This window comes from Neurospora tetraspora (genome assembly GCF_033439725.1).
Source record: "Neurospora tetraspora strain CBS 560.94 chromosome Unknown B0H65scaffold_10, whole genome shotgun sequence".
Taxonomy (NCBI): Eukaryota; Fungi; Ascomycota; class Sordariomycetes; order Sordariales; family Sordariaceae; genus Neurospora; species Neurospora tetraspora.
Window position 1 is genome coordinate 96041 of NW_026944392.1, and position 14923 is coordinate 110963.

The 14923-nt window shown below is 30.9% G+C and overlaps 1 protein-coding gene across 1 annotated transcript; it reads left to right on the plus strand.

The window, feature by feature from the left end:
- Positions 1 to 13772: 13772 nt before the first annotated feature.
- Positions 13773 to 14858, plus strand: B0H65DRAFT_436704 (uncharacterized protein; the record flags this gene model as incomplete). The annotated part of the gene is made up of 1 exon (XM_062825252.1): positions 13773 to 14858. The coding sequence occupies one exon, from the start codon at positions 13773 to 13775 to the stop codon at positions 14856 to 14858; it is 1086 nt and encodes a 361-aa protein (XP_062676656.1).
- Between the last annotated feature and the right edge of the window lie 65 nt (positions 14859 to 14923).

Genomic DNA, 14923 nt, shown 5'->3' on the forward strand with positions numbered 1-14923 from the left:
ATATTATACGATAATTGCAACGATGAAAGAGGTTGAAGTTAATATTATTAGTTAAAAGTAATAGAATTGAAGGTAGTAAAGTAAAAGGTAGAAGTAAAAAGTAGTACCGGGAGTGCTAAATTTGCCGGGACCATTAGATTTACCGGGATTATTAAAATTAGACTATTAAAATTGCTAGGACTATTAAAACTACTAGGATTATTAAACCAATTATACAGTCGTATATAAATTACAAAAGCCCGCCCGTCCGGTCGTATTGGGTCGAATATTGCAACCGTATTTCACACTATATCTCTTAACAAAAAATATAAGAAAATCAAACGAATTTACTATATTTTATAGCATTTTTTGCATTCTAATATACGTAGTTGTTATTGAAGTATGATAGTCTGAAAGTATTAAAATATAGTATAGTCTACGTTGCCATCGAGACCGTGTCCCGAAGACCCGTAAAATTTCCTTTTTAGGTCTGCCAAGATGGGCATTTCTTTTACATTCTAGCTGGTAATAAACAGAATCGCCGCGCCTTCCTCGCTTCGATATAGGGCCTATAGCACCACGACCTTTGGTATAGATCTCTCGCTATAACACTTATGGGCCCCGGACATCGAATCTCGTAAAGGCATGGGCGCTTCAATAATATTATTTATAAGAAATAGTTAGAGTTAGATTATAGCCGGCTACCTCCGAAGAATTATACAACTTTCGTTATAATTAAGCCCGGATTGTCGCAAAGAGGGTAATCAGTCAATTAAAAGGAACTTTTCGTATTTATTGATACTAGCTTAATTACGATATCGAAGTATAAGTAAAGGTTATTTATACAACGGCGGGGTTATTCAATTTCTTATAAGAATATTAATATATAGACTTCAATAATATAAAGGAAGAGATTTACTTTAAGGAATATATAAACCTTAATGTTTTATTAGGAGGGGAGAGGAATGTAGACGAGGAATTTATAAGAAGGAAGAAGGCGGGCGGCGCTAATAGTATATTAAATTAATATTATAACCGTTTTATAGGAAAGATATAGAGGGATTATTATATTAAGTTAACAAAAGAAAGGGAATTATAAAAAGGTATATATAAGCGAGAGAAAGTTAAATTTATTAAATAGGAGGGGAGGGGAATGAATAGTTCAATTTAGCGCTAACTGCCTAGATTATTCCTTAAATCCACTAAATTTAGTAAAATTGTATTTATTAAACTATAAATTCAAATTAGAGTGTAGCCTTTTAAATTCGTACATTAAATTCTTCTTTTTTTAAAGATTCCAATCTAATTCTTCAATTTCAAAATTTCTAGTATTATTTAATATATTAAATAATACTAGCACTATCTTAATTTCCTACCGTCCCTACTGATTAAAATTATAATATTATGTTCGATATTTGTATTTCTTATAAATTGACCTTAAAATTGATATAAATTGAATATATCGATTTAATTTAATTCAGCGATTAAAACGCTGTTTTTTTTATATACATGCGATTTTTTTATAAAGTTTAATAATATTAAGAAGAAAAATATCGCAAAAGATGAAATATAAAAAATCTAGGGTCGACCTATTTATTACTCCCTCCCGTCTATAGGAACTTTGCGTATAATATAAACCGCTATAATACGCCCTAAAATATAAAGTAATATAATGTATTTACAAATTTAATAATAATTTTAAATTCGAAAGAGGGGGTAATTTATTTATACGAATAGCCCTCCTCTTCAATATTCGAAAATAAACTTCCCGCAACTTTAGGAATATCGTAACAAATCAATAAGCGCAAACTTTAAGCTCCTCCTGTTCATAGAAGGCTTTTTTAACGACTTTACTATCCATTTTATCTTTCTAATTAATATTAAAAATTTTGATCGCGCAAACTATCTATTTATACTCCCTCTCCTCCTTCCTCTTTATTTTAGCAAATTCGTACGCTACCTTACAAACTACTTTATGTAATTTCTTCTTACTTTCGGCTTATATATTAACGAAATACTTTAAGCTATTAATAATCGTCTCGCTATTCGTCTTTTTCTTTTTTTTTTCGGATTAATATTACTAGCGGACTTCCTCTTACTATTACGAATATAAACCGGTATCGGCAACTCTCCGCCATTAGAATTAAAAAGATTATTAAAGGTTTTAATAATTGAAATTTCGCTAATCTCTTTAATAAATATTAAGGAACCAAGGGTTTAAACATACTTTTTAAAAATTCCTTAATCTTTAACGAACGCTACTTCTATAAACTCTCTATAGGGTAGCAATTTATTTCTAAATTAATTGACCTCCTTATATTTTTATATTCCTTATGGTTAATTACCCTCCTAAGTTCCTAAAGTATACATAGTATAATTAATTAACTTTAATTATATTATCCTAAATATTATTAAATGGAGTCTAGTAACCCTATTTATTAATACCCTAACTAAAAGTATTAGCGAGCAATATTATTACGGGGCGTGAGGGCACCGTTGGGGGTAGGGTAAGATATACGTTGTTATACGAGGGAGAGAAAGGAAAATGTACGTAGAGGATTGGCTATATAAGTAGGAGCCCAATAGGCTAGTCCGTACGTGCGTACGTAAGGCTGTACGTAATTGGAATATGTAATTAGTATGTGAATATATAGTTCTAAGCTATAGTACTAGCTCTAATATAGTATATATATAGATAATATAGTGTAATTATATTATAAGCTAGGCCTATCATACTATCCCCTCTTAAAAGAAGTTCGTAGAATTGAAAAAATCTATATATATATATAAATAATATTTTTATTATTTTGATAATTCTATTTTAGCCTTCTCTTCTATTATTAATTCCTTTAGTAGTACGCCCGGGTCGACTTTAAGACCCTCCTCGTCGTAGTTTACAAAGTGAACTTTCAGTATACGCCTAAATTAAATAGTTATTAATCTTTTTAAAATCTTCGCGAAAGTTACTTCTAAGCCTTTATTTTCGTATTTATTTAGGGTGCTATTGAATAGGCGTAATATTAATACAGTTACGGCGGCGGTAATTTCTTATTAAATAAGGCGGGTGGAGCGCCGCTATAGGGGTTTTAAAATAGCCGGTACCGGTATTGATACTAAATTATTTTAAGTGACGGCCGGGGTTTAAAATATTAATATATCTTGGATATCTAGTATCACGCGTGGCCAGGGATGGGTACGGGTGCAAGGACTGTACTACGCTAATGGCTAACTTGGACTAAAGACAAGAAGTTGAGGAAAGAAGGAAATCCCAAAAGGGAAGGCTAGATGGGAAGGACTGGGTTTTATACCCTGAACTCTGGGAGGGAGCCAGGCCAAGCCCAGAACCTGAACCATCTGAACCAAACCCGTGAATGGAAGCCACCCGTGAATGGAATCCATAACGACTGGTGGTGCCAGCCGTCACATCCAGGGGTATAAGTAAATTAGGGGATTCGTTATAGAAGCGTTAGAATATTTCTTCGTAGTCGATAATATAGTCCTTAGGCTCTTAAGTTAGTTAGTTATTACTTTTCTATTTAATTTGATAGTACTAGTAAGAATTACCACCGAATTGGGTATAGTCGATAATTTTTTCGAAGTCTTATTTTTCCTATTCTTCGTAATTATTGGTTTTAGTTATAACCCGGCCGTTATTTACCTTTATATTTAACGATATATTCTAGCCGTGAAGACTTTTACCGATCTATAACTATATCATAAATACGTAGAACATTGGTAAATACTTTATATTCGATAGGAGCGCGAAATATATTATATAGCTTTTAATACGCGCAATATGGAAGGGGCCTTCTTATTAAGGGTAGAATTTTAAGTATAAGCGTCCGTTAGCGAAATTTATTATATTTAGTAAAATTAAATCGCTAGGGTAGTATTTAAAGGAATTAATACATTGTTTATTATCGTTATTTTTATATTACTCCTATATATATTAGGTTTATTAGATTACGAAGTTTTAAATTTTTTAGAAGCGGTCCGCTAATTTTAATGCTTTATTGTATTCTTTTAATTAGGCCGGTAATAAATTTGGGGGAGGTAGTGTATAGGGTTCGGTATTTATCTACGGGTAGTAGCTATAATTAGTAAAAAAAGGGTAAAATACCTATTAATAAAAATATAGTGTTATTATTAGTAAATTCCGCAATTAATAATTATTTAGTTTAATCCGTCTACGTTTAATTAATATAAAATTGTAAGAATTATTCTATTTCTATATTAATCCGTTCGGTTTAAGTATTAGTTTAGGGTTAGAAAGCGGATATCAATTTACGAATAATTAATAGTCTCCTATAGAAAGTAAATTAGAAACGCGATACGAATTAGGTACCCCTATTTAATAGTACGTTATTTGGTAGGCTGTAAATTGAGTAAATATAGTCGATAAAGCGGTTTACGAATTCCTCCCCTTCTAAAGTTATTATTAGGATATAGTACCATATTTTAAATAGGCGGTCGATAACGATAATAATATATTTAAAGGTTTGGTCGAAGTAGGTGCCCTTTAGTAGCGGGGTAATATAATTGATTATAACGTCCTTCTATAGCGTTAAAAGTACGGTTATAAATTTAAAATAATTAGTAGAGCTTCGTTTTACTAATTTAATCTTTATATGAGGAAGATATCCTTTATAAAAGATTTTTACGTCGTTATATATACTTTCTTAATAGAATTCGCGTTATAAGAATTTATAAGTAGCGTTATTAGTTAGGGTAGCCTACGCCTAGGGAATTATATTAGTAATTAATTAATTAGAATTAGAATTGCTTATTATAAGGGTCGATAATTTTATCCCGCTACTTTATAATAGCGTTAATAATATAATATTTAAAGAAAGCCCGATAAAAAACATTTTTAATAATTAATAGCTATTAGCATTTTACTTCGTTTATTAAGTAAGAGATTAACTTTTATAGGAAAATAGAGGTTTCGTAGCTTATCCGAATTAAATTATGGGTCGATTCATTATTGAAGTCGTTTATACTTAATAAATAAAGGGAGAAATTAGCCGTAGGGTCTTCGAAATAATTATATTCGAATTATAAGGGGTCTAATAGAGCCCGCTTACGTATTACGAATTTATCGTTTTCTACGTTGTCGGGACGGTTATTTAATCTACAACTTAATATGTCTAGGCGGAAATTCTTAGAATCTAATATATATTTAATTAGAAAATTAAAATAGGATAAGAATTAGAAGTACTATATATAACGTTAGGTGAACTATTTATTAGTTATAAAAGTCTATAGATTCTTAAGGTTTATTAAGATATTTAATAATTATTAGGCTCCTTCGAACTCCGGCCTCTATTCCTTTAAAGCTTTAATGATATTTAATAATTCCTTATTATAAACGTTATAATTATATTCTTAGGACATATATGCAATTAAAAAGTAGGCAACCAGGTAGAAGACGCTATTATTACTACATTATAAGAAGGTACCGCCGGCAGCCTGATTAAAAGTATTTATTTCGACAATAGTTTTTAGTCTAATTATAAATTTTAAATATAGGGCCCTCAGTAAAAACCTTCTTTAAGAATTCGAAAGCTTTCTAATAATTATTATTCTAAATCTAGATTACATCTTTTTTAATAAATTTACAAAGCGGGGTTATTATAGTCGAAAAATCCTTTATAAAACGATAATAGAAATTTATAAAGCTTAAAAAGGATTATAAAGACTTTTTAAATTCGGGCGCCTACTAGTTAATAATTACTTTAATTTTCTCTAAGTCTATTTCGATACTACCCGGCGTAATAATAAGGTTTAAATACTTCGTACGTATTATATAGAATTTATATTTATCGATATTAATAATGAGGCCCGCCATAATAAATTTTTCGAATACGATATTAATATAACGTTTATAATTTTGTACGTTATTGGAATAAATAAGGATATTATCGAAGTAAGCGGTCGTATAGACGTTAAGAATATTATAAAGGATATTTTTAATATAATTCTAAAAAGCCCTTAAGGCGACTACTAAAATTATTAAGCCCGCTAAAAAGACTGCTATATTTAATAAAAAGGCTATAAAAAGCTTTATTACCTAAATAGAACGGCTAATTATTACCCGTACTAATATTCACGTACCCCCTATTTATTAATTTCCCCGTCTTATTTAATAAATTAATACTTATTAATTTAATTATATTAAGTTTGTTAATGTGTCAATTAATATTATATAACCTTTACCTTCTATAATACTAAAAGTAATAAAAATAATTGTAATCATTGTAGTTTAGGCGGCCCCTACTAATAAATATATTATTAATATAATACTAAGTGCTATTGTATTTATAAATATAAATAGAAAATAATTATTTATAATTACAATATTATTATTTATAAACGAATTAATTTTTAAAGATTAATAAAAATAATAATTTATAAAGGTCAAATACTAAATTATAATAATTGCCTACTTTGAAATCTATAAGCATCTATTAATTATTAAAATTAATTTAATAATTTAGTCCGTTCTTTAATAATTATATTTCCTAATAACATTAATTATTTTAAATTTAAAAAATAGAAATTAGATATATATAAAGTAAGTAATTCTAATAATTTCGACTTCGTTCCTGACTTTAATTTACTCTACAAAAGTATTAAAATACGTTAGGAGTAGATTAAGGACTAATAATAGAAAATAAAGAAAATTACTAATATTAATACTATTTAAATAAAAATCTTTAATAATTTCTATAAATTTATAACCGAAATTTGTATTTGTATAATTATTTCGTATACTATTTACATTTTAAAGGCCGAAGTAGGTAAATCCTTTTAAATTACCGACTTATCCGATTTTAATAAGCAAGAAGAGTAGATTAATTCCTTGCGAAATATGGCTATCGTTATAATTAACGAATTAAAATAGGACCGAATAGAAAATACTATTACTAATTCTACTATTATTCCCCTATTTGCTCTTATATCCCCTCTATTTATTATAGAAATATTAAAGAAGGCCCCAAAATAGCCCGGGACCATTTTAAAAGATGAAGCCCGAATTAATTTATTTATTTTAGCCTATATAATAGAGCCGCTAATAATAATACCTAAAAAGGTTTCCTTCGCTATAAAGGAAGTTCCAGTAGATTAACCCCTCGTTAAAAAGGTCTACGGAGACTTCTTAGAGATAAAGGAGATATACCCTATAGTAATAAAGTTTATAAAAGTTAAAATTATAATAATTATTGAAGAGATTATGAAAGATAACCTTATTAATGCTTTTATAATTTATAATTAGGTAGAATAATTTTCCGGCGTTTCTTATAATATAAATAATATCCTTAAACCGGAATTTAAATACTAGGGTAATACTATACCTAATAATAATACTGAAACTAATAAATTTATGTCCATTATTTCAAAAATAATAACAGTATAAATTAATAATATTAATATCAGACGGCCGGAATTTATACCCGAAGTAGTAATTAATTTAATAGAAGCTATATATAAATATATTAAATACTTTAATTTGGCTAAAATCTCCTCCCTCCTAAAATAGAATAAATTTAATAAATAGAAATCCTCTGCTACTAAAATAATATCCTTTAAGGATAATATTAAAATCGTTACTAACTAAATGAAATATTTTAATAAATCGAATTTAGTAGGAAGGCTAATTATTTAGTTTACTCCTCTATTTACTTTATTTATTTTAATTAAATATAAAGGAAGTAAAAAGGTCGCTACCTTATTTAATATTAGAACCGAATATAATACCATTTATAAAGTATTAATAAATAAATTTAACCTTTAAAGTATTATAATAGAAATTACTAACGTCGATAATAATAAAAGAAAGAAAGAATTTCTTAATAAAATTTATAAGAAGGTTTAACTGTTTGATAAGAGATAAAAGGTTTATTTCTTTATTAGTAAAATTACTTTACTATATTACGAAATTATCTTAGGGTTATTTTTCTTCTAAAACGCTAATGTTTATATAAAATACGAAGAAAGGGGTAAAAATTACGCTTCTATTACTTTTAAAGGGATAATAATCCGCGCCGCCCTAATAAATAACCTTAACGCTCTTAAGGAGGCGCCCGGGGATAAGTAATAAATTTAATTCCTCTATAATAATTATAGCCTTCATATAATTAAGCGTAAGAGGAATTAAAAAAAATAATTCTTTAATACTAATAAAACCCCCCAACTAAATAAAATTCAAAGAAAATAACGAATAAATCGCTTACTTAATAAATTTGGCGATAGAAGAATTTATAGAATTTTTATATAAAGAGAAGGAGAGGTACGGATCCTTATAGTGTATTTAGAATTTTGTTACGTTTAGACCTAGTAAATATTAACCTATTTCGGAGGGAGGAGTTAATTATATCGATGCTAAAATAGAGGTAACTATTCTACCCGTTTAATTAAAACGTTGGTTAAAGAAAATATTATTAAAAGAATTCAGGAAAATAATAAGGAGATCCGCTCTAAGGTAAACTCTTAGACCGAAGGGAATATTAAGTAGCTTAGACTATAAATTACTCTTTATATAAATAAATATCATGTACTAGAGGGTGGGTTAAAAGGTAAACCCGGTCGATAATATAATTTTAGATAAGTTAAAGTTTAGAAATAATTTTAATTAGAAGGCGAAGAAGTTAGAGGTAGTTTAAGAGTAGATCGTTAACGGCCTTAAAAGTTTTAATATTAAATAAAATTGCTATATCGTTCCTCGTTTTACTGAGTAAACTAAAAGATTAAGATTAATAAAAGAATAAATTATATTAAAAACGGTAATCTCTACTTTTATATTTAGAGTTGAAAACGAACTTTTCGACTATTTTAAAATACTCCTCCGCAAAATTAAAATCATTATAAAGTTTAATTATATCTTTAAAAATTATTTACGCTGGGGAGAATCCACTCAAAATATAACTTGCTAATAAGGGAAGGATAAATAATAATATAGATCCGTACCAATTAAATAAAAGATTAGTAGGCCGGATAGAAAGAAACGCCTTATAAACTATCGGTAAAAATAGGGCGGCTACTAAATAAATTAATATATATTTTAGAAAGGAATTATTTCCTACTATTAAGGTATTTATTAGTATAATGAAAATTATTACTAATCCTTAGCAAGGAATAAGAAATTAGAGTAGTAAGATTATTTTTGGGAATAACGAAGCGTTTTTAAATAATATGATTAATTTCGCGAATATTAGAGAATATAGGGTAAAGAAGTATACCTTAGAATTTAAAAAGGAGCTTATATTGGATTACCTCCGAAATTAAATTATTTTGCGTAGGGAGTAAATTTGGATTAATGAGTTAATTAAATATAGTACAGATCTATTAAATAAAAACGAAGCGTCGTAAAGGAAAAATTACTTAAGCACTGAGAAACATTAAAGAAACAAAAAGGGGGAAAGCTTTTCTTATACTTAATAAGAAGGCCTCCGAAAAGAAGATTTAAGAGCTGGCCTAGCGGAGCTTAAAATAGGTAATAAAGGAAGAAGGAAATTGGAAGCTAAAAAGTATATTAGGAATTTAGTACTTCCTTCTCTAAAAAATAAAAGAAATAAAAGCCCAATTATAAGAAGGTACGAAGGAGGAAATTTAAATAAAAATTACTTTTAGTAAATATTGCCTACAAAAAAGTATTTATATTTAATTAAGTAACTATAAATTATCCCTAAGCTAAGAAACGAATTTTTCTTATTAAAAAAGAAGGAAGGTAGTTATATTAAATAGTAAGAAAGTTAAATAAAAGAATCCAAATTAACTTATACGCTACCTCTTCTAAATAATTAATAATTTAGACTGTAGCCAAATATTAAATGAAATTAAAAAAAGAGATAGAAAGTACCCCTTTTATTCAAATTATACCTAAAAAGTACCTAATTAAGAAATAATAGGTTTAATTTATACTTAAATATTTATTTACCCTAATTTTTTCGAAGAAAGTTTTCGGCTCTTTTACCCCCTCTTAAAATAAAATAATTAAAAAATAAATAATTCAAAGAAAGACTTATATGAAGGAATTTATTTAGGTTATGAAAAATAAAAATTTGGAAAAGAACGGTTAATATAAATAATCTACCGAACGTTTATAAAAAAAAACTACCCCCCTACATTCTTTCCCTTCTTACTACTCTTCCTTCCCTATTATTATTATTATAATAACCCTCGAAAGTAAATTCTTCTCCTATTAGAATCTTTTCGATTCTCGTATTAGGACTAAATTAACCTATTATAAACGTACCTTCTAATCCATTCCTCTCTCCTATCATTATTATTAACTTCCTTTTAAATATTATCCGGAATATTTATAATAATTTAATAGTATAGAATAAATATATAATGGAATAATTTAATATTAAAATGGAATTCAAAAGGATCTACTTACACTATTATAATTAACTAAAACCCTTCGATAAAATAATAGATTAGAAATTCGTTCGGTTAGACCTAAAAACTAATATTATCGATAGGGATAAATCCGCTCCGTTTAATAATAATATAAATTGAACTAATTAAAAAACTATAGAAATTATAATTGGAAAAGATCTTCCGTTCCTACCTCTATATTAACTTAACAAAACGATTTATAACGCTATATCTTGGGAGACCGTTATTTTAAACTTTATTAATATATAATATTCTTATAATATTTTTAATTAATTAGAAAGAAATTTAATTATAATTAAAGTAATTTAAATATTTCGCTAATTTAGAAACTATATTTACTTCCCCCTTAACGATGTATATATTAATAATAATAATGAATTACTTAATATCAAATCAATATACAAATACTAATTAGGAAAAATTTAGTAGTAATACCTTCTAATTTACTACTAATACTATTTCGTCCTCGCTATTTTTAATTAAGGAAAATTTAGATAATTCTATTTCAATTTAACCCTAGATACCGACTAAAATAAGGACTTCGCGATAAGAAAAACCTATACGGAATATTTTATTAGAAATTATATATATAAAGATAGTAACGGGGAGCAGATTAATAATATAAATAATAAAGCTTTTGAAATAAATATATTATTCCCCGAATAATATTTAATTTAAATATATAGTCTCTAAATAATAAAAGTTATTGAGATATTTTTTATCGAAACCTCCTATAAAAACCTACTAATCGATAGGTTAAAAGCCCCCTCCTAAGTACCTATATGTTAAGAGAATAAGATATACTAAAAATAATAGATTTAAATTAACGACCCAATTTAGTTAGAAAAAATAATAATTAAATAGTAAATAGAAATAGCCTATAATATTATATTAATTACCTAATAAAAAAGTATAACGATATCGAAAATTAAAAAGGAATTAATCTACTACTATATTCAATTTAATAATTGATAACCGATTAATAAAATTCCTATTTACATTAAAAAGTTGAAATACCTAAATAAATATAATAAAATAAATTGGTAAATTAATTCTAAAGAATAGCGCAATACCGATTGCTTATATAATTTCCTATTTTAATTTAATTAAATTTTCGGATTCAATAATAAATAAAGAAGAAAAATGAAAAGGCGAAAGAAATTACTAACTTACCCGGCCAAAACTTCTAACCCGCCCTAATTAATGACGGAATATTTAATTTATACTTCGAAGGTATTAAATTAGTAATTCTTCTAATACCTCCGAAAATGAAGGAAGTTTTAATTGCCTTCTAATAAAGAACGAGAAAAAGGTTTCTCGGAAGCGGTTAGAAATAAGGGTTAAATATAATATAAAAGATCAGTTAATAATTAATAATTTCTATTTATTTATTAAAATTATAGTAAATACGGAATTCCTAAAAAGTAAAACTATTTTTAAAGGGATAAGGGTTATAAATATAGAACTTAAATCTTCCCCTTCCTTTAGAGACTTAATTTACTAAAATATATTACTACTTTATTAAATCAACCTAATATTCATTAGAAATACTATAGTAACGGATTGGTATATGATTAATAAAGAGAAAAAGAGGTGGGTGGGTTTTAAAGAAGAAGGCTGATAAGAGAAAGGTAAAGTAATAAGAAAGACGGATTAAGAAAATAGAGTAAAGCAAAAACGGAAATTAAAGAGTAAATTTCCGGATATAATAGTAAAAAGGGGGTTGTATTATTTTTCTTTATGATACTTTTTTACAATTAACGTTTTAATTTTTAATAAATTTATTAGGAGGACTTATACGTAAATTTAAAAGGAAGTTTAACTTGGGGAGTTTTTTCTAACTTTTTTTAGTATAGACTAAAAAGTTTATTAAAAGTAGAATAATTCAGATAGGGAGGAGTAGATTTATTAGACTGTCTTTCCCGAACTCCGAAGGTAGGTAATTATAGAAATCTCTAAAAATAAAAAGGGTAGTACTCCTCCTTAAAAAGAGAGAAAAAAGAGGAGGGTAATTTAAACTAGAGATTACTTCGATTAATAGAATATATTCAAATTTCGCTGCTAAAAAGATTTAACTATTAAATTTACTCGTAATTCCCTCCCTAAGAAACTAACCTCCGGATTTACTCCTTTCTCCAAAGCAATTAATTTAGGGGTGAAGTTCTATTTCCCCCTCCCTCCTTTAGTAGTTAATAGCTATAGTTTAGAGGTTTTATTTTAATATCCTCGCGAAATCATTCCTAACTTTTAGATTAGTACCTTATTCTAAGGTTTTGGGTAGGCTATGCTTTTCTGTGGTAGTGTGTTTTTGCTCTATTTTAATAGTATATTAGCGGATATTATTATAATATTGAATTTATTATTAAACGCGTTATATAGTATACCCCTTATACTTTTAAAGGTATTAGCGTAGGCGGGTGATATTCGAAGCGGCGTAGTAAGCGTAGTGACGGCAATTAGCAATTTGGTTGATATAGCCTGCCTCTATTACGAAGGTAAACTCTTGATAAACGGTTTGATTTTAAGCTTGACGTACGGGAGGTATTGCAAGAAGGCGATTTTAATAAGCGAATTGTTATTAAAAAAGGTAGTGATTTTAGGAAGTTGTACTATAAAAGACTAATTAGAGTAAATTGCTATACTGTGAAAATCTAGATCTGGTGTACGGACTGGTGCACGGTCCCTGAAAGTGCAGTAAGATTTGTAAGCGGTCAGGTATGGAAAAAATGCCATTATTTCCGTATCGATCGAACCTTAGCCGAACACGCTCTTATATGGTCCCAGCAGCCCGGGCCCGGGAGGTCTGCGGGCTGTCGGTGGAAAGCTGGGCCCGGGTGGCCCAAGCTCCCAGCCTGGCACCGACCCAACAACTGTCGCGTTTCACACAGGAGCTTTCAACGTTTCATATTTCTTTCCGGTGCCAACGACATTATAAAACTACATTTCGTCCTTAAACACTTCTCTTCTTTTCTTTCGGGGTGTCACAGGGTTTGGCCTTGTGGCTTTGGCTATATAGTGTACACATCCGAATTCTATTAGCAAGCAGAACTACGTTCTACCTTTTAGTAGTTTTTCGGAGGTAGTCAATGTGCACCTGCCCCGTGATACGGGGAGACATTATTTATCACCGTTTTCCCGCAATACCAACTTCATCCAGCCTGACCATCACCACTTGGGGTACCCGATTCATTCGCCTCCCGCTAACAGCGCCAAGCCGCCAATTGAACCCCTGAATTTGGATCTTTCCCCAGTTCATCCAACATCACCTTAACCAACACCAACGCCATTAAGACCACCACAAAATCCACATCACAACCATCATCACCACCCAACCCTCGACCTAGATCAAAACTATGACCTCCCCCTCACCAACATCAGATCTCCCACCCAAAATGCGCGCCTGGACACTAAACTCCGCCGGCCTAACCCTCTCCCCCTCTCACCCCCTTCCCAGCGCCGGCGCTGCCTCCTCCACTTCCCCCTCCGCAACCACCCCACCAACAATCACAGGGAACAACCTCCTCCTCAAAATCGCCCACGCATCCCTCAACCCCGTCGACCTACACATCCTCCGCTTATTTCCCCACTGGCTTCCCTTCCGTCGGAACCCAACGCCTGGATTCGATTTCTGCGGGCGGGTGGTATCTGCCGGACCTGGCGTCGACGCCAATGAGTTTACGGTGGGCGATGTAGTCAGTGGCGCACTAGGCGCCGCCGACGTCTTCTGGGGCAAGGGCTCGCTAGCTGAGTACCTCCTCGTCTCCTCCTCCCTAGTAGCCAAAAAGCCGAAGACGTGGGGGGCGGGAGGGAAAGAAGTCACAGGACAAGAAGCCGTCGGTCTGTTTGGCATCGCTGGGCAAACGGCTGTTCTCATGACCCAGACCGCTGGCGTCTCGTCGGCAGCTGACTGGAAGGGGAAGAAGTGCCTGGTTAACGGCGCCAGTGGAGGGGTGGGGAATATCCTTACGCAGATCCTCAAGGGAAAGGGGGCGGAAGTATGGGGGACTACCGGTTCTGCTGAGGGCGAGGAGTTGGTGACGAGGTGTGGGGGGAAGGTGGTTAATTACAAGACACACAACCCCGTCACGGAGCATTTGGGGCGTCTGTTTGGGGAGGAGAAGCTGGATTTTGTGTTTGACTGCGCAGGAAGTCAGGAGATGTTTACCAAGTCGCCGGGGTATTTGAAGACCGAGGGAAAGTTTATTAGTATCGTCGGGGGAGCGTCGCAGGGTGTTGTTCCGTATATTAGGAATAAGTTAAGGCCGGTGTGGTTGGGCGGGACGCCGAGGGCGTTTGAATTGTTGTTGTTGATCCCCGGAAAGAAGACGGTGAGGGAGGTGGGGATGTTGGTGGAGGAGGGGGTCATTGAGAGGGGAGTGGTGGATGGGGTATGGGAGATGGAGGAGTTGGTGAAGGCGTATGAGAGGTTGGGAAGTGGGAGGGCGAAGGGGAAGGTTGTTGTTAGGGTGTCGGAGTAGGAGGAGTGACGGGGCTGGAGGTACCGCACAGGGAGGGTCGCAGACGGATCAACAAAAAGCAACAC